This window comes from Perissodus microlepis, chromosome 4 (genome assembly GCF_051167445.1).
Source record: "Perissodus microlepis isolate ML-2025 ecotype Zambia chromosome 4, ASM5116744v1, whole genome shotgun sequence".
Classification (NCBI taxonomy): domain Eukaryota; kingdom Metazoa; phylum Chordata; class Actinopteri; order Cichliformes; family Cichlidae; genus Perissodus; species Perissodus microlepis.
The window spans coordinates 5057999-5078403 of NC_140464.1; the positions used below are offsets into that span (position 1 = coordinate 5057999).

Consider the following 20405-nt stretch of genomic DNA (forward strand, 5'->3'; position numbering starts at 1 on the left):
TACAGTGAGCTTATCATGTTTAAGCTCATCACTTCATCCTGGCCAGTTTGAGATGATGATTTGAGTTTTGTGACGTGGTGCTTTTTCCTGCTGGAAACAGCCATCAGAACATGAGTACACTGTGGTCAAAAGGGATGGACATGGTCAGTAATAATACTCAGACTGTGCTGTTTAAATGGTATTCAGTTGGTGCTTAGTGGACTAAAGCTTGCCAAGAAAATATCCCCCATAACATTAGAGCCCAACCTCCAGCCTGAACCAGTGATGCAAGGTAGGATGTATCCAAATTCTGATCCTGCAAATGTTTTTCTGGTCCTCTGATGTCCAGTTTTGGTGAGCCTGTTTACTATTCTGCGCTGACAGAGTGGCACCCTGTGTGGTCTTCTGCTGCTATAGGTCATCTGTTTGACGTGTTGGGCGTTCAGAAATGCCTCTCTGCATACCTTCATTGTAATGAGTGGTTATTTGATTTACTGTTGTCTTCCTATCAGCTCAAAGCAGTCTTGCAATTGTTCTCTGACCTCTGACGCCAACAAGGTGTTTTCACACAGAGAACTCCCACTCCCTTAAAAATCTTCTCTCTTGGAAAATCCAAGTAGATCAGCAGTTTCTGAAATACTCAAACTAGTAGAGTCACCCTTCTTCCCCATTCTGATACTCCCCATTTCAATTCCATTCACTTTTATTCATATAGCACCAAACCACAACAACAGTTGCCTAAAAGCTGTAAGATAAAGACCCGGCAATGTGACAGAAAAACCTCAACAATCAGACGACACCTAAGAGGAAGTACTTTGGCGACAATGGGAAGGAAAAACCTCCATTTAACAGGAAAAATCCTCCAGGAGAACCAAGCTCAGGGAGGGGAGGGAGACAAAAGACATGCTGTGGAAGAAAACCAGAGATGAATAATAACCCATAATTAAATGCGTGGTGTATGAATATATATTGAGTGAATAGGGGTGAGAGAACGCTTTTAATTCAGCTAGTTGTCTTGACCATGTCCACATAACTGAATGCATGGAGTTGCTAGCATGTGATCGAGTAATTAGATATATGTGTTATTGAGCAGTTGAATAAGTATACCTAACAAAGTATCCATTGGGTGTACACCAGAAAATGCTGTTGACAGTCAGAAAAAGTTCATTTGATCACATTTTAAGGACTAAAAGTTTTCAATCAGACTTTGAAGAATATTTGAAAAAAAAAACAAAAAACTTAATCGACCAGCAAACCGGTGAAAAGTTTGGTGGATGTACGTGCAATTAAAGTGGAGAGTACAAGCAAAAAACTGAGAGAACGTACTTTAAATGTAGTCCAGCTTTAAATTCTTCAGGTTTTACTGCATTTGTTGGTATAAAAAAAAAAAAATTTTGAAACCTCCCAGTTAAGTCCAACTGGTTTAAATTATTTTGCTAGTTTGTTTGGCAAATTTTCTACTACTACTACTTATTAGTACTTGGGTGTTTGCAAAGTATGCAAAAGATATATCTAATAAAATGTACAATCATTTACAAAGTGAAGTGAAACAAACTAAATATGTCTTTTCCTTGTACTCTGAAAGAAGAAGCAAAACAGCTTCTTAAATCTTAAATTTTTATCTATAGAAGTCACTGAATAAAAGAAAATCAGGAAAACTTTGCGATGATCAGCAGATCCACCTGGATCGCTTGCTTTATTTTTTCTTTTACATCACCATTTTCATCATCATCATCATTATTTTTCTTTATTTTCCAGATGATTTTTTTTTCAATTTGTATTACTATCACTTTAATCATGGAAATCTGTTAAATCATTGCACAATTTGTTCTCAAAATGTACACATACAGTAGCGTATTTGAATGACCATTTTCAATGTTTCATATTTACTTTTAAAACTAGTTCAAATGAAGTCAAGAAGGAACAGAACATGTACATACATTTATCCAATACATACCTAAAGAAAATAAATAGTTATTGTAAAAAATAAAAAATACAACTGAAAAAAATACACACATTTTACAAATTGATCCCCAGGCTCCCACCCCTGTAGGTTTATCATACAGATATATATTTTTAACGACACCTCATATCATCTTCACTACCAAAAAAATGTTTTAGGTCATTGTCATTTGTTTGACATGCATCGTAAACACAGAGGCTAAAGGTTTTGTTTCCTGGGCTTCCTCGGGCTCGCCCCGACCTCTCTCTGATCTCACCCCCACGCCCCCAGAAAGCGCTCTAAATTTCGGTTATGGCTTCTGTGTGCAATAAAATGACCGGCTTCTGTCCATCCTTCTTGTTCTTCTTTTCTCCCTTTGAGTTGCTGTTTTGTCTCTCTGTTGCCTCTGCCATCATCAGGATTACCCAAGACCCTGAGCTGATGATTACAAGTCACAAACCTCGTAATGACACCGTGGACGCTGACTGAGGATTTCGCGTTGGAGTCTGGCTTTATATTCTAAACTTAGGTACCACTTTCTAGATAGACATAGTTTCGAAATGGCTTAGAGGTTTTAATAAATGGCATTATTTCCATGTAAAACATTAATATTTATAACAATGTACAGGACACTAATGAGATACTGAATTATTAAGTGAAAGGTGAACTTTTTGGTGCAAGTTCCTGAAAAATAGATTTTTCCGGTGCATATTCACCTCTAGAATAACCCTCCTTTCCTTTTTAATTCAGTCTTACAGTCACTAGAAAGATTATATTTGGTTAGAGGAACCGTTCACCTAAAAATCAAGCTTTCCACCATCCAGAATGTTTGGGTGTGAGTTGCTCAGTTTTGGAGATATTGCCTGTCGATATGTGTGGCTTCTCTTGAATATAGCTGAAATTGATAGCACTCGATCTTTGTTGAGTTTTATGTAGAAACTATTTTATTTGCCCAGTCTACATCCACCAATCAGAGGAACGTGTAGCTATCGAACGTTACAGCTCTGTTGAGACGAGACACTAATGTTTGTTAGAGCTATATTCTGACACGCTGTCACTAGCAGAGGCTCTACTGTAGGTCTAGGTATAAAATGATTCTACACCAGTCTCTATAAGCAGATGTCTGTATGTAAGTAAGTAGAGACCAGATTTTTGCTACAAGAAGCTTTCTGGTTTCCATTTGCATTCAGAGTTACATTGTTAATCACATTTGAGCAGGTTTGCCTGCATGCAGATAAACAGTCTTGGCCCAGATATCTGTAGGCTACATAAAAACTTGCTGTTGCCCTAAAATGCTAAGTTAGCAGACCGACCGGTAAGTGCCCAGATTGCATTTGCTCCTTTCTTTTGTTCCACACTTATAGATTATATTAAAAATGTAAATCTCAAACCGAAGCAGAGATTGTATCACTTCTTTTCCAAACTTTAAAAAGGCTCCTACCAAAACCACAATGCTGTTGTGGAACTGTTTCCACAGTCTGAGCGGAACCCCACTGAAAGTAAAAAACAAATATCACTGGAGTGTCCTTTTAACATCAATAAAGCCAAAACTTATAAAAACCTATTAACATCTTTTTTAGAAAGTGGTACCAGCGGTAACTTAATTGACTTCCTGCCATTGACATCATGAGATCATGAACACAATGCTTCTATGGCCTTGCTACACACTGTCCCATGCAACTCTGTGCCTTTGATCTCTATAATGGACTCCCTTCAAAAGAGATTACTCAGCTTATCGGCTTTCAAGGCCCCAATAGACAAGCCGTGAGGAGGGTCCCTCTGATGTGGTCGGAGCTAAATGGTGGTCTGAATTCAGACGGATTTTACTACACCACCGCAACCAACCCCTGACAGGACCATAGAAGCCAACAAAGAGCCACAATGGCTGACACTGGACACCAGCCAGCCCTTTAGTACAAAGGAGAACACCGGTGTAGTTTATGACACGTTTATGTCCACCTAGCCATTTCCCCTCCAAGTCGTCACTCAGTTTTAACACCCTCTCGGTCCTCTCCAGACTTTACGGTGAGGTTACTTTCTGTCCCGGCCCTCGTTATAAAACACCTGTTGTTGAGCAGAAGTTGTAAGGCGACACATTTACTTGTTTTCAAACTGTAAGACAATAAATGGCAGCAAGTGTTATTTTTTTCTGTAGGTAGGAAAATGAGCCCTGATATTGCCAACTCTGCTAACTTTACGTGGACAGGAATGAAGAAAGGAGAGACCTACGCAGCGCAACGGCACCGACTCTAACCGACACCGGTGTTGTCCTTTTCGCACCCTTCGCACTGAGAGAGGAAGAGCTGAGAAGGTAGTGAGAGACAGAGGGAGAAAACAGCGTATCCGTTTCAAACTTCGCAGTCTGGTCGTAAAATACATTCATACATTCTTGATTTCCCCCTTATTTCTTTTCTTCTGTTATTGCAGAATGGTCAGACTGAAAGATTTATTTAAAGTTAAATGGTTATATTCATTGCTTCTTTCTCCGTGGATGAGCGAGAGGGTCCTCTAGTCACAATCCTGTCAGCGCCCTGGGGGGAGAGAAACAACATTACTGCCACGTCACTGCTTCTGTGGCCTCAATTCAACTCAGCTCAAAGCCCCACCAACCAACCAAACCAAGCACTTTAAAAATCCCAAACTGCAACAAACAAATACATAAAACAAAGACTTCAAAAAAAAGGGAGAGTTTGGACACATGTGCAAGCTATCTCTGAAGCTTAGAGGAAATGTTTGTGTCATGAAACCCCACACGAATGAAACGCTACCAGACTGTTTAATTAATAAGTCGGAGGGTTCTCACCTCAGCCACTCAACAGGAGTACGTCCTCACTGAGGCAGATTCACCCCGGGCACCAGAGCTGGCTGTGTTGGAAACCGAGACACAGAGGGGGTTATTATTATAACTGCAAAGTCTTTTAAACAGCACTGACCTTCCAGAGGCATTCCTATTAAGAGGAGGAATGAGGGAAAATAGTCTTCCTCTGTACTTTGAAGCGTCTGCTCCCTGTTATTGCCAGTTCCTCCACTGAAGGCAACACAAAATTCCACTGGCAAATTAATAGCAGAGTAGCATGAAAACAACCAACTGCCGCCTGTGCATTAGCAGCATCTTATATAACAGCCATGTATTCTGGCAGCAGAAAAATCTTTCAGCTCAAGGCTCATTTCCAAGAATTACAAATGTAAACACACGGCTCATTTATTAAGAGGTCTACGGTACCGTTTCACCTGGGCCGACCTTGCACTGTTACCCCACTACAACCAAAGTTTTGCCCCAGTTTTTCAAATGCTCTTCATGAGGTCGTCACTCTGCTCTTCCCTCACACTGACCTTTTAAGGCAGACACCCTCCCCTCATGTTTCTTCCTGTTAAAAGGAAGTTTTAAGAAGGGTCTCCAGACCTCAAGGAGGACTTATTAGGTTTAAATGTAAGGATATGACCTTGCTATGTGTGGTTCCCTGAGATTACAAATGCAAGAATCTGGTGCTTTATAATAACCATCATTAATAAAAGTAAATTGAGCTTTGGTTTAACATCGTTAACAATGATGGATAATTAATAATGCTTACTAATTGGGTTTGTAAACAACTGCCTGGAAGTGGTTACGGTAAACCTTTAACTGATGTTTATAATACTTATTTTAAACTGTGGTTTGTTTCACTCACTGCTTTGTTTTGACTTTTATCTTCATATTTACCAGCTGTTTGGTGAGGTTTTTGAAAAGAAAATTGCATTTTGAGTAAAACATAAGGAGTCTGGAGTGAGATTGGTCTCCCCTGTCGTCTTCCTGTAAACCTCCAAATAGAAATCACCTTGTGCGAATCTCTGAGATTCCAGGAGCTTTGACTAAACTGCAGTAATTGGCTGCCAGGAAATGAGAACATTAAGTGTTTCGTCCTCTAAATGGTGACGCGACTCGAGGGCTCAAAAGAGCTGAACGAATCCGGAGGTGAGAGCAAATGTTTCAGAGGTCACGGGGTCATACTCACCTTCACTCTGAACCTTTCTCAGGGTAACGGAGGGTGTAGAGATGGCTGAGGCACGGAAGTTAGCAGGCAGGGTCTCGGCAGAGTCAGAGGTCACGCCCCGCAGGTCTTTCTCCCTAAACATCTTCCTCCAGGAGGGAGAGCGGGTGAATGTCTTAGTCCCATCCTGTCAGCGAGACACATGTCGTGAGCCTTAAGATGGATCCTCGTGCAAACAACCTTTGTATTCTTCATGGGTATTTTGTTTTCTTTTTTAAAGAAATATTGGCATGCTCACCTCATCGGGCCGTCTCTCAGTTCCCATGGAGATGAGGGAGTTGTACTCTTGCTCCAGGAGCTGTCTGGCCTGCAGGATAGAGGTGATGGAGAGCTCGGAGATTAGCTTGGACTCTGCAGATGATGCATTTTCAGATCAGGACTGCTCTGCTATGCTGGCATACATTAATTCTTTGAACATGATACCTGTTTTATAACAATACTGTGGATTCTCATTCGATTTTCAGTGCAACAGGAACAACCTCTGCACTTAACTCCTGACTTGTCATTTGAAACATTTTTAGACATAACAGACGTAATTCTATTTGAGACGGAGAGGCTGAGAAGATCTTTTTAAAGACAGTTATTATATTACTAATTTTCTTATATATGTTTAACTAAGTGTGCAATGGGGTACCTAATTACATACGCCCTTTTTGCATACATTTCTGCAATAGCAAGAGGAATTTTGGATACAGCTACACCCAAAACCTTTGTTACAGGTACGACAGCATAACTGGAATTGCTCTGAATGTGTGTCATCATGGCAAAATGTGGCCCTACAGACTCGTACAATCGCAGTTTAGAGTACTTTGGCTTGTGTTTTGCGATGGGATCACACAACTCACACACATATATAAACATGCTGGCATTCAGGCTCATCTTCAGCAGTCAACACTACTTTTTCAATGAACACTCGGTCCACATGGGTCGTACCACACCCAACTTTGAGCTTTTTTTTCATTTTGATCTCAACTCCAAACTTGTAAATGTTTTGGGACTGTATCTTGGAGATGTGTGACATCATTGTGTTGACTACGTCTGTCCACTGACTTCCAGATAGAAAGATAAACACCAGTCAAAGTACTCAAAACTGCCTTTGCAGTAGTTCCCACTATTACAGCTGGGGAAAGGCATTTTTGCTTGGTTTTTAGGAATTTGTTGCCATATAAATAGAAATTCATCCATTATCACAAATACTTCAGGGTCACAGCAGACCTGGAGCCTACCCTGGCTGTCATAGGGTGAGAGGTGGGGTACGCACTGGACAGGGCGCCTGTCCATCACAGAGATACGGTGAACCATTTCTAACAGTGGCCAACTTTTTGGCTAATTAGCCTAAATTACATGCCTTTAGACTGCAGGAAGAGCCTGAAACACCCGAAAGGAAAGCACACAGGCACAGAGCGAATATACAAGTTCCACACAGTCCCAGCTGGACCCAGAATCTTCCTTCTGTGATGCAACAGTGTTAACAATTCTGCCACTGTGCTGCCTGTTGTATAACTCAGATTAGGGTTAGGGTAAATACCACAGAACTGGCTAAACTTGTTCTGTCTAAAAATGGCAGATTATCAAAATCTAAAAATGTTTATAGGGATCTTAAAGTGCAAAATATCTGATAAACTGTCTTTGGACGTAGGAACAGACTTTGATGCAAAGACATTTCTCTTGATGTGCATCGACAATTAATTCACTACCTGTGTGTTCTGATTGGGGATCTGCAGCAGCAGGGCCAGGTCAGTGTAGTCAAACGTGTCGTCTAAAGCCAGCAGAGCCCCGTGGACGCCGCTCTCCCGGAGGTTGTCGGCGTACTCCTTCAGACCGATGCTCTGCACCCAGCACATCACACGCTCATTGGACCATACCATCACATCTAGGAAGAGAAAGGGAGGAGGTGAAAGGAAGGGAGGAGAGGCATTCATCTGCAAACAGAAAGCTGTCTGCACACTATTTTTAAATCTTTATTAAAACTGAAGTCACTTCCTTTAGTTTAATTTGGATACATAAACACATGCAGGGCTGCTCAGATTTATTAACCGTCTTCTGTAAGGGTCAGCGATCAGAGGAAATAATGAAACATTTGACTAACTGATTTATTTTCTGCACATGGACAACACAGGTCAAGCCTATCATCAGACAAACCCAGATTCGCTAATTTCCTCATCTGCATGATTCCTCTGGGGAGAAGCCAAGATGAACTGACTGTAAATGCACAACATGTGTTTTTCAAGGCGCAGCAGTGGGAGAGCGAGAGATTTGGGTTTGTTTAATGACCGAACGTGTTGACATTTATGTAATCATTATCCAGCCAAGCTAGAAGGTTGTGGCTTATAATCTCTTCTAGGTATGACGAGGGGGGGAAAAAAACAATGGGTGGTCTAAACACAGGAATTCCCAGGAACGTGAGAAATCAAAGAAAATAACCATTATTAAGGGTTTTTTTGTTTCACTTTTTTTTACATGCCAGCGCTGATGCAAGAAAGTATTTTTATAGTTTACTTGTAAAAACTTTCCTTTTTTACATCTGCTTACTTTAAAGAGATTTGACGAAAGTTAAAAGCAGTACAGCAACTTTCCCTGCTAAAATTCTAAAACCCCCAAACTTGTGAAGAATGGAAAGGTTTAGTCATTAAAAACTGTTTTCTAAATGTTGTAGCTTCTCAAATACTGCATCATTTTACGCAGATTACATAATCTTATTACTCCTTTATGCAGATGATAAATTCTTATAGTATGGAAACCGTCCGCAGAGATGTTAGGCAGTTTGGTAAAAGGGTGCTGGCAGTGTAGACTGATGGCAGGTCAAAAACAAACATAATTTCACACTGAATATGACATCTGAAAACAGATAAAATAGATAAAATAACAGATAAAATATATCCAGGGTACCAGTGCTTGTTGCTATTTCTCTGTTTTAGACAGTAAATTGTGTGGGGTTTTGCTCTTTGCTGGGTTAACAAATACTAGAATTAAAAAAACAACAACAATTAAAAACATATACTGATCAGTATCAATATCTTTACCTCTGCCACTTCATTTTATGTTGTTGGTTTGTTCTTTATCAGAACAAAAGATTTTGCACAGATATGGATAACAGTTTTTACCAGAGGTGTGGTTTGACCCTGCTTCGAAGTTATCAAGATGGGAACCAAAGAATTCTTGAAAAGCTTTTTTACCCATGCAAGACATGGCACAATTGCATTTTGCATCATAACTTTACAAATACATCAAATTGAGCTTCATGTATGGTCTCGTTAAACTCAATAAAATATCACAAACTTATCTGAATCCAGAGATTCGATTAGCAGATGCAGGTGATTCTCAGCCTTTGTAGAGCCATGCGGCTCATGTTTATTTAAAACTGTATAAGGATCTAAGATTCAAGTTCACACATAAACTCCGAATTACACTTTGATAATCCAGGTGGGAAGCGGCCTTTTCTGACACGTAAGCCAAACAGGAGATAGTACCAGTCAGACTTGTTCTCTGCTCAGGGACAGCATGTAGGAGGCTGTGAAAATGGTATTCACATCAGCTTGTTACTGCTGTGATAAGATTGATGTTCTATTGATGTTTGGTAGAAGTTTAAATGTTTACGATACCACCAGATTAGTGCGAGTTTCTATTTGAAGCTGTATTTAACCAAGACTGCTAGTTATTAGTTTGTGCTTGGTCCAGTTTGGTTACGATGAGCTCCAGAAACACACAGGATGCTTTGCTTCTTAAACTTGAGCTGTGCACGGCACATGAAATAGCACAGGCAATAAAAACCGCAGTCTAACAGATCAACAAGGTGATGGTAAAAATGCAATAAAATTAATAGTCAAATAAAACAAATAAGCTGCTGTTAGTAGTCACTAAGGTATGCTTTACACAGCACAAAAGCACCACATGAATAAACGAATTAGCTGGTTCTACTGGCTCGGAGAACTGTACAATACCATCCCTCCACTGGGGCGTGAAAGGTGAGATAATGGCAGAGAAACAAGGGGTCACCTTTGTTCTGGTGGGCGCTCTCCTCTCTCCTCCTCTCCAGCTCCTTGCGATCGTAATTTAGACGCTTCAGGCACATGATGCCGTAATGCAAGCTGACCCTGGGAGAGGGCAAAGAGCCAGAGGGTCAGGGGTTCAAGCAGGTTAACCGAGGAGGACGTGTTTCCACTCTCACATGTGCTCAGAAAGCATTAACAACCCAGCACCTCTGACCCTTTCAGTCCTTCAAAAGAGAACTCAGAGAAGGCCTGGAGACACACAACTGAGCTGTCAGAGTGCCATAACCATTGTCTTTTAACACCTTCAAAATTCCCTTGTCACATGCACACAAAGGTAGGAGAGTAAGAGTTTTGTAAACACGAGACGTGACAAAAGAGCATGAGTTATGAAGCCGAGCTCTACCTGTGGAAGCTGTCCACCATCTTGAGCTGTCCTCGCAGCTCTTTCTTGGTCAGGTGGTCCAGCATGCGAGCATCCACCAGGGACTCCATGAAATAGCTCCGATACTGTGGCAAGCCCAGGCTGGGCAGCCACTCGTTGCCCACCCACTCATGATTCATATCGCCATAGGCCAGTATCTGGAGGGGACAACCACAGATGAGCAACACTGATTCACGCTCGGCCTCGTATCTGATGGCGCTGCAAATGACTCACTGCTGTTAGAGATGAAATGAGTGACAAATACGCAGCATGTTGTGCGAACTTTTTTTCAAAAAGGCGCAGCTGATCCCTTACCTGATCCCAGCTGAACTCTTTCAGCTCCTGCAGAGAGAAGAGAAGAGGAAGACGAAGAGAGACAGAGCCAGAGAGAGTGATGTGGAGGTGGTGAGGGAGAGGGGTGCGGAGGTGAAGAGCAGGGTGGACGAATGGATAGATAGTGAAGGAGCAGCAGAGGAGGAAGCAGCAACAGCAGCAGCAGGAAAAGAGGACAAAAGGGAGGAACAGTGTGTTAGTGAACGGGTAATTAGTTGGAAGCAGTTCACACTGAAACGGCAACAACAGGGAGAGAAGAAGATGCTCAACACTATGGCCTGGGCCCACAGAGAGACAGAAGTACAAAAAAGAAGTACAAGGAGAGAGAGGAGAAGGGAGGGGAGAGACTCATCAACGTGATTCAGACCGGACGAGACGCTCAACATTATTCAAAATAAATAAAATAAAATAACCATGACCATAAAAGGGCAGTTTGTCAGACAGAGACAAGACGGCTGGGGCACTAACCGGGGGCTTGGTGGCGGCGTTCAGAGACTCCATCTCTGCGTGGGTCATCCACACGTTACTGGTAGACTGCAGTTATGTGAACAAAAGAAGCGAAGCAGTGAGATAAAAGATTACAAAAAATGCACACACACCACACTTTACTGCCTGTCTACAGCAATGAGTCAACACTCGAACATTTTCGCGATGCCAAAACAGCCACATCAAAAGATGTCAGCCAACCACAACAGAAGACTCATTGCCATGGTGATTTCCACGAACAAGAGGTTCGACGGGCTTATGTGAACCGATAACTAATGAATCTGCTCAGCCTGTTGGGCAAAATTGCACGATTGATCATCTTCCGCATTTCACCGTATCATTAATATGATTTCTACTGTAAATAGAGAGGAAGCCAAATGCAGAAAAGGGAAAGCCAAAAAAAACAAAATCTGCCATTTGTTAAAAGCTCCAAAGCAGACGCCTTAAAGAAGATGGTTTTCAGCTCTATCTTCCTTGAGGAAGCGGAGGAAAAAACAGTGCCACAAATGCATGTGCGTGCAGCACTTTTACTACATTTTTCAACATCTGGTTTGTCTTTGTTGCCGAGGGAGAGGGCAAAGTTCTTGTTGCCAATGTTTTCCAGATGACAAAGGTGAACCCCGTCACTCCCAGCAGAGCCTATTTCCATTCATATCTTTATCATTTTGGACATTTATTACGTGTACAATAGGCTTCATGTTTGTTAGCATTCATTTTTATCTGCATCTGTTTTCTTTCTTTCTCTTTCTAATCCTACATCCTACATGTCATGTGCCCCAACAGGCTATTTCTATTACATCATTCCTTATTAATATCATATATTCCAGGTCACATTTTAATTTTATGACTAGCGACTGTGACATTTGGCGCTAATTATGTGGCCTTCACAGAGACTATAATCTGATAATTTGTGCCAGTCTCTAAACAACAAACATCTGGCTCAACATTTACCTCAGACTTTAAATATGGATGCGGCAAGGCGCTACTCTGAGCAAAAAGTCTATACTCAGCAGAAAGATAGATATCAGTCCCAAATGAATACATAAATCGACATATGAAGCCGTTTAAGGTCTTAGTGTGCTCCAATTAAAGGCTTCTTTACCTTTAATTCTAGGGGGAAGCTGTCTAGACTGGGATCTTTTTATCATGAGGAAATATTCATTCTTTAAGGTAAATGAGAGTTTTAAAATAGGGCTTATAATTTTGGAGGTCCCCCCCTTTAGCCTCTAGGAGCAGGGACCCCCTACAAGATTGAACATTTTCCAATGACCCACTCATAATCCCAGATATTAGGCACATACATCTGCAGTTTCATAAGCCATTGAACCTAACTGGATTCGAAAACCCACAGCCTAAACGACTCCCATCTGTAGTTATTACCAAGTTTTATGGAAGTTCTGCAAAAATGAACAAAATCCAAACTATTTATCCGTCATGCTGGGCGAAAAAGTCTAATTCTTGGAGGAAGCTGGAGGCATAAGTAATTTCACCTCTCACACCACCGTTCATGTTCCTGCTGTATATTTCTTTTGCTTTTCATTTACACGTTCATTCATTGTTTGGTTACATTTAGGTGACCAACATCACTCGAATATGTTTGATCACCGTTTGGGTTAAAGCGCAAAGTTGCGGCTTCGTGAAGCTCTGTTTTCTTGGTTACCATGGTGATGTACTTACTCTGTAAACACATGTGGTGCAGACATGAAACATATTTTGAAATGAAATACGTCCGTTTCAAAGCTGTGCTGACGGCATGGAAAAAAGGGCTTGGGTTTTTCTGACTATTTCATATAATGCCATGAGGTAGATATGCATTTTTTATGTACCGGAGCATTTTATAATTTATAGCTAATAATTTTGTGCTCCCCTTGGCTATGGACTTGTTAAATGTATGTGCAGTTTCAGAGTCTCACAGAGCGAGTGCTGGCTGGGGCAGATGGGCTGGTGAGGGACACCATCTCCTGGATGGCCAGCCGTAGTTTGAGGCGGTGCAGCGGGTTGCTGATGCCGATCTCCCTCTGGATCTCCGTGTCGGACAGGTTGGCCATGATCGCGCCGCTCTTCACGTTGGCACGGCATGCGGCGACGTACCAAGCTGGCATTCCCACCCACAGCTGGAAGGAGGCAAGGAGTGGATTAAATCAAGATGAAAGTTTCATTTAGATCTCAGTTCTATGATCACCTACCTCTAACCACGACACAACAGTAGGTCCATCCCAAGATGCAAAGGGAAGTCCTTGGCGACATGCTTCTTCCAGCAGCTCATGCCTGATAAGAGATTTAACAGAGAGATTTCTTATTTGGTGCTGTCCGATTAAAAGATCAAAATATGAAACGCACAGCATATAATTCACTGACTTCTTCTTGCTGCGGCGGTCTTTATCTGCTGGACCAAGAGTTCCCGTCTTATTCATTCCCATTGGGTCTCCAGATGCCAGGTCTTCAGAGGGTGTAGATGCTGGGAAACACACAGTGATGTCAAAGATTGCAAGAACTAGATAAGAACACTTTTCTGGCTCCGAATTCACCGAACCAATAAAGTGTTTAGATGTAAATGCTGACAGCATGGATTACTCATGCTCAGTCAGTCCCTCCCTTATCTTTTATCAGTTTACCAAGAGAAACAGATCCATCCCGTCCAGGTTGGCCCATCCTTCCTTTTTCCTTCTTCCCAAAAAGCCGGCCGATGGAAGACTTGATGCTTTTCTTCTTGCTGGCCTTGTGGAGTGAATCTTGGCTGCTGTTGGTGCTGCTGCCATCTGCCGAGAGACTGAAGGAGAGACAAAGAAAGTAACTAAAGTTGGAAAAACAAATACACATTGAAAGCATCACGCTTGAATGCGCAGCCGTCTTACCTGCGAAACTCTCTGGGGTCATCGAGCATCGCTCCCGGATGGGTGAGGGCCATCCTGTCCAATCGCAGCGCACGAGGAGTGGGAGGAGGTGTAGAGTCAAGAAGAGCGAGGGATCGGTCATCATCTTTGCTGTTCTGGAATATAAAATGTAAACTGTATAATTTGCAGTAGATGCAAACACAAAAATCATAATTTTATGGATGATGTGAGCTCTGCTCTGCTTAAATGTTTTGTCTGTAAATTAAAAAAATATTAGCTACTATATTCTAAGTATGTTTTTTACCTGTTGTAGCATCATTATTAATATTGCCAAGCCACAACTGTGACTGAGACTGGCCGAAACAGATTTCTTACATTTTTGCAGGATTCTAAAGTCAAATGTGACTCCATTTGTTTGACAGCTAAAGCTTGGCCCAAATTAAGTCACACGACAGAACAACGACGCCAAGCACAGCAGCAAATCCACAAAAAGAATCTACACCAAAACAGAAAAGACCGAGTCGGAGCTCAGAATGAAATGCTGTGGTGGTATCATAAGAGCGCTGTGCTTAAATGAATGCACAATGAAATGAAATGAACCAATATTGTGAAGAAGCAACATTAATGCACAACAATGTGAGAGACTAATAAAGGCACACAGAAACTGATCACTTCATGAATACTTCAGGTTATTGCTGCTAGAAGTGGTTCTACAAGCTGCTGAATCATGGAGTGTATTTTTTCACAGGACTGCACGAAGCACGGTGAAAACCTTGTTATTTACGTGACTGTAGGTCCCAACAATAAGATTCATCTTAGCCACAAATTGCTCGATTTAGATTGAATAAAACGTTTGAAGTTTTGCCTTCGAATGATTTCTGACTGACTGCGACGTAACGGCACAAAATATATCCATTTCTAACAACTTGTCTGAAGCTGTCAGTGTCTTTCTGTGTGTTATACTCGAGAAAGTCAACTTCAGACGCTGTCCAGACCTGATTCTCTCAACTCTGTCCAACAATGATGCATGTAAACAACTAAAAAAATGGAAAAAGGGGGCAACAGCAAGCCCTGCTTTGAAAAACATGAGCAAAATCTACTAATCAACAACTGTTATATTAATATATCCTATTTGTTTAGAAATGTAATCCTTTTCCTGTTTTTTTTTTTACCAAATGGTTAGAAATTGAGATTAATGCAAGAGGAGTTCTTTGATTTTACAAGTTTAGTCTCACAGCTCACCTTTATGACATGAAGAGGAGCCGAAGCCGACTAGGTTTCCTGCTACAGCCTTAAAAGAGTTATTTTCCTTGGCTTACATCCAGCTTCCTAACTGTAACCAATCTTGCCATTCTTACTGAACGCCTACATAAACATGATCAATTTTCAAAATCACCACTGACAGCTTGCTTTTTGTTTATTGCACCATTACTTGTAATCTATCTGCCCGTTGCTGGAACCTTGATACCGCACCACGAGTCACTTAAATCAAACTTTCCCAATCTGACATTGTTGCCGCTGAAGAATAACTAAACTTCTTGACCCCATCTGCGTGATTACTTATGCTTTATTTAAATGACTCACTGTCTGGAGGAGCTGTCTGCATAAACAGGGAGGCTGACACCAAGGTGAGGTAAAAAGGTTAACACGAACTGAAATAGGAGTTCTTCTCTACATTCCAGTCGTACCTGTCTATCGGTCTCACGGGCAGGGGAGTGAGGCAGACGAGGGGTGGAGTGCCCGGAGCTGGGGGGAGAGGGGGAGGCCAGGGTGGAGGATGTGATGGAAGTGGGGATGAAGCCCCGTCCTGTGCTGTCTCTCCCCAGGGAAGAGGGAGGGATGGGCGGACTGTCCAAAGCCACGCTGACCCGGCTCTCGATCTCCTCGGCACGCAGCTCTGTGTTCTCCTTCTCCTCCTGGATCAATCTGGGTTTTCAGGGCAACAAACATGTGGATAATATTAGAACTCAGAAAAGGGCTCCAGAAGTGTCCTGGAGCTCTAAACAAATCAGGACAGTCTTAAAGAAGTAGTTTGACAGTTTGGAGAAAAAAAAGCTTGGTAGCTTTCTTGCTGTGAAAATTGATACCATAGTCATGAATGTAGCTACAGCCAGCAGAGCAGAATTACTGGAGACAAGAAGAATCAACTCTCCTGGCTCTATCTAATAATATATCTACTGCACATATAAGCTGCATCACTTAAGTTGGCAAATTTACTTTTCTACTTTGTGTGTTTATTCTGTAAAAAATGGCTTTGTCTACTATTCGCCATGCTAGCTTAGCAGTTGATGGCTCTAGCTAATTATTTAATCTAGACAAATAGGCAAATTCTCCTCACTCAGACCTCTACAGCAGCGGTCCCCAACCCCCGGGCCTTGGACCGGTACCGGTCCGTGAGTCGTTTGGTACCGGGCCGTGCGAGTTGAGGCTCAGGTGTGAAATGTATGGTTTTCAGCGTTATTTTGTTATCGTTTTTATCGTTAACTCGGTTTTCCTTGGTCTTTTCACGTGTGTTATGAATAAATCTTCTTTTTTTCGGTACCGGTACTAGTTTTATTTTGTTGTATTTATCCGCGACACCTTAAAGGCCGGTCCATGAAAATATTGTCGGACATAAACCGGTCCGTGGCGCAAAAAAGGTTGGAGACCGCTGCTCTACAGGAAAGCTAATCAGTGCGTTTTCCCAAAATGTTAATTGCTGATAAGTCAAATTCAGCTGTGAACCAAACAGAACACCTTTGGGATGTGAAACTGGAGATTTGCATCATGGATGTGCAACCGACAAGCGACCTTGTGATGCTATCGTGTCAACTGGACCAGAATCTCTGATGAATGTTTCCAGCGCCTTGTTGAATCTGTGCCATGAACAGAGATGGGCAGTATCGCGTTACTGTAATCCGATTACTTTTTTCGAGTAACGAGTAAAGTAAGGGATTACTATTGCAAAAACGGTAATTAGATTACTGTTACTTTCCCGTAAGCAGGCTGCGTTACTGCGTTACTAAAACCGTGATTTTCTTGCGAGAGTGTCTCATGACAATGACGTAAGCGAGTGCGACGTTGGTGGCAACAGCTGTGTGCAGATCAACAATGGATAATATATCGAGTGCAGCGTTTAAAGCGTGGAAGTACTGACCTTACTTTGAGTTTGAGTCCATAAAAAGTGACAAAAACATTAGCTCCGCTGTTCACTGCGTGGGAAGAAAACCCCTTAACTTCCAAGCAAGCACCGAGTGCGCTACCACATAATGTGAAATTCACAGAGAAACTCACGGATTCTTCAACTGACTGCTGCGGCACACCTGCACCAGGGCAAACCTCCGCCTACGCCACCCCTGCTATACAGGTGAAAATAGAGCAACAGGAGTGCTAGTCTTTGATTTTATTTATTTTCTGCTGTGTTTCACTTGCATTTATTTGAAAGAGTGAGTGTAAACACACAAAAATATTTTTTTTTCTGTGCTGGAATGTGCAGAAAATAGGTTTAAATGTTAAACAAATTTCTTCCAGTCAGTGAATGTTGCATATAATTAAATTTTTGCTTGATGCATAAAGTTAAAAGATTAAAACTAATAAAACAAATTTTAAAAAGAGACTTTTCCATTTGATTACATTTTGTATGATGGATTATGCAGAAAAAGTAGAATTGGGCTGAAAGATCTATCGCTTTATCACCTATTCAGGTTGTAAATCGTGTTTTTAAAAAGTAACTAAGTAACTAAGTAATTAATTACTTTTGAAAATAAGTAATCAGTAAAGTAACGGGATTACTTTTTGGGGGAAGTAATCAGTAATTAGTTACTGATTACTTTTTTCAAGTAACTTGACCAACACTGGCCATGAAGAATTCAAGCAGTTCTGAAGGAAAAAGGGGGTCCACAGTTGTTAAGACTAGTTCCACCTTGAGTAGCAGCAACTGCTGCTTATGCGTCAGTGCATCCATAAACAATCTAATAATGTATTAATTCATCACTAGCAGGATCTGATTAATTCTTCCACAACTGCGTTTTCTCTTCAGGACATGTCTGAGAGGTGCTGTTATGTTTATTTTTGAGGTTGTAGCAGGTGTTGGTGTGAATCAGTCTGCAGCATGTAGGGAGGTGTTTCTCACATTCTTACTTCTCTGAATCTCTAAGCGCTCTTGGCGTTCCTTACTTGATCTCCTTATTGATGGCCTCCAGCTGTTCCTGCAGCATGATGGCCAGGGTCTGCACATCCGTCTGTCCGCTGGGTGACAGAAGCTCGGAGCCAAACCGAGCCTCCCCGTCTTCCTCATCGTCTGAGCATCCCACATCCATGCCTGGCTGGAACCCAGTCCCAATCAGACTGTGATCCCAATCTGAGTACTGCACACACAAAGCAAGACAGGCTGATTCACTACACAACGGACATCTGATCCCATTTGCAAATACCAATCATTCAACATCAAATTGAGTTTGTAGGTATATGAAATAACCCATGTGCAGAGTGCAGCATCCAAAAAAAAGGTTAATGTTCATCTTTTGTATACAGTCTATGCTAGGAACATCTAATTTTGTGTATCTCAAATCTCATTTAGCTTATTTCTTGAGCTGCAGTGATTCAGTGCTGTTGAAAATTACTACAGTGTATCACTGAGCTACACCTTTTTGTAAAAAACAAAACAAAAAAAAAAACGATCCCAACTTTCACTTATAAACCTTTGAAGAGTGATTTCTGAAGCACCTTTTAAAATATCTCACCTTGGTAGTGTCCTCATGAGCAGAGCTCCAGCGGGGCCAGTGACGATTGCCTGCGCCTCCGGCAGAGGCATTACCGAAGGGATCCAGGTGAGTGGTGGAACCTGTTGGGAGGGACCCGCCCCCGTGGGAATACCTCAACTCCAGAGCGCTGCCTGGCAGAGAGCGACTGGAAAAATAAAAGAAGAGATGAGACACGATAAGATGAAACGATTAACCCTACACACAAGTAGCAAACAAAGTGGGGTACTAAAGCATAACATGTGCCAACTCCAAAGCTGAGATACTGCAAACGAAAATATCAATGTGAAAAATTAAAATTGTCTAATAATAGAGGATTAAATTAAAAGAGCACGGAAAATGAAGATACAACCCAACAGTAGCCAGTCGACGTACAGCTACAAGCTGTCCAAATGATGGTACCAACCTGGAATAAGAGCCCCCAGGCCTCGCTCTCAGCTGATCCAACTCCAGCTGAAGCCTTTCCAGCTCAGCGATCAGCTGATCCTGCAAATGAAAAAAAAATGGTAGCGAAAAGAGGAAAATCATGTCTGCTAGATTAACCTGAGAATAAAACCTGGATGTATGGTCACCTTGTTTGCCAGCAGATCATCCTGGAGTTTCTTCATGTTGGACAGTTCCTCTGATAGTGCATTCTGGAGAAAAATGATAAGAAGTAATAAGAGTATGAGGAGAATTTCAGGAAAACCTTATTTGTTCTATCTGAGAAAATTAGTCTACTGTCTGCCACCAGTGTGTTTTTTTAAAGGGACTCAATTTCTTGCCAGTGTTTCATTAGAATTACAGATGATCTACATATGCAAATTACATCTACAATAACAGCAGTGCATATATAGAAATGTATGCATTAAAGCACAGATGCATGCAACTTCTTCATAACCATCTACCCATTCGGTTTCTTCTGCTTAGCCAATCTGAGCACTTATGAGGTGAGACATGGGGTACACCCTAGACAGGCCGCTAATTTTAAAGGGCTAACAAAAAGGAAAAAAACGACCACTCATACCTACAGTCGATTTAGAATCACCAGTTAACCTAATGTGCATATTTTTTGAATTGTGGGAGGAAGCTACAGTGTTTGGAGAGAAGTCTCCAGCTGGCTGTCGAATTTGAACCCCAGACATTTTACTGATTTGCTTTTTTAGCAAGAACTCAATGACCTGCATCACACAACCGCATGTGGGGAAAAGACATGCAGTTTTCGGGTTAAACTGTGTCACTGGCTAACTTTGTCCGTGTTACCTGTTCACAATAAAGTATTATTTGTCAGCTATAAATGTTACGTATCTCAAAATCCAGGAGTATAATTTAAAGACTACATTTACAGCAAACTATCAATGCTACAAGTAACAGCTCAGTAAGCATCTTACCAACTCACTGTGCTACCCTGCAAACGAAAAGCTCCACTTTTAAGCACATTCCTTTAAACCTAATCCCACCTGGAATTTATCATCAACAGGACTTTATACCTGCTGTAAAATCACAGCAGTTTACATTTAGAAAAGAAACCTTTTTGTTTGCTGATAGTGCAAATAAAGCACAGATTGTAGATAAGAGATTAACAAAAAATCAACCACCAGGCATTTCTAATCTGGATGTTTATGTCTATTACATGTAGTAAATCTCTGTATTTATAAATTAATGAGTTCCA

The 20405-nt window shown here is 41.5% G+C and overlaps 1 protein-coding gene across 2 annotated transcripts in view; it reads right to left on the reverse strand.

The window, feature by feature from the left end:
* Window positions 1-1638: 1638 nt before the first annotated feature.
* ppfia3 (PTPRF interacting protein alpha 3) overlaps window positions 1639-20405 on the reverse strand; it is a 34411-nt gene continuing 15644 nt past the window's right edge. The window contains exons 13-31 of one of the 2 annotated variants that reach the window (XM_084925197.1): window positions 19327-19389; window positions 19161-19240; window positions 18737-18902; window positions 18171-18361; window positions 15704-15941; window positions 14037-14170; window positions 13797-13951; window positions 13540-13639; window positions 13368-13449; window positions 13095-13295; window positions 11164-11229; window positions 10678-10704; window positions 10345-10520; window positions 9946-10043; window positions 7647-7822; window positions 6188-6256; window positions 5914-6076; window positions 4725-4786; window positions 1639-4452 (exon numbers count right to left, since the gene is read on the reverse strand). In XM_084925197.1, coding sequence (XP_084781323.1) covers window positions 4734-4786; window positions 5914-6076; window positions 6188-6256; window positions 7647-7822; window positions 9946-10043; window positions 10345-10520; window positions 10678-10704; window positions 11164-11229; window positions 13095-13295; window positions 13368-13449; window positions 13540-13639; window positions 13797-13951; window positions 14037-14170; window positions 15704-15941; window positions 18171-18361; window positions 18737-18902; window positions 19161-19240; window positions 19327-19389 — 2238 coding nt within the window. In that variant the 3' untranslated portion in view covers window positions 1639-4452; window positions 4725-4733. Of the gene's footprint in view, window positions 4453-4724; window positions 4787-5913; window positions 6077-6187; window positions 6257-7646; window positions 7823-9945; window positions 10044-10344; window positions 10521-10677; window positions 10974-11163; window positions 11230-13094; window positions 13296-13367; window positions 13450-13539; window positions 13640-13796; window positions 13952-14036; window positions 14171-15703; window positions 15942-18170; window positions 18362-18736; window positions 18903-19160; window positions 19241-19326; window positions 19390-20405 lie in introns of those variants that run through there. The other variant, XM_084925198.1, reaches the window with a different exon arrangement.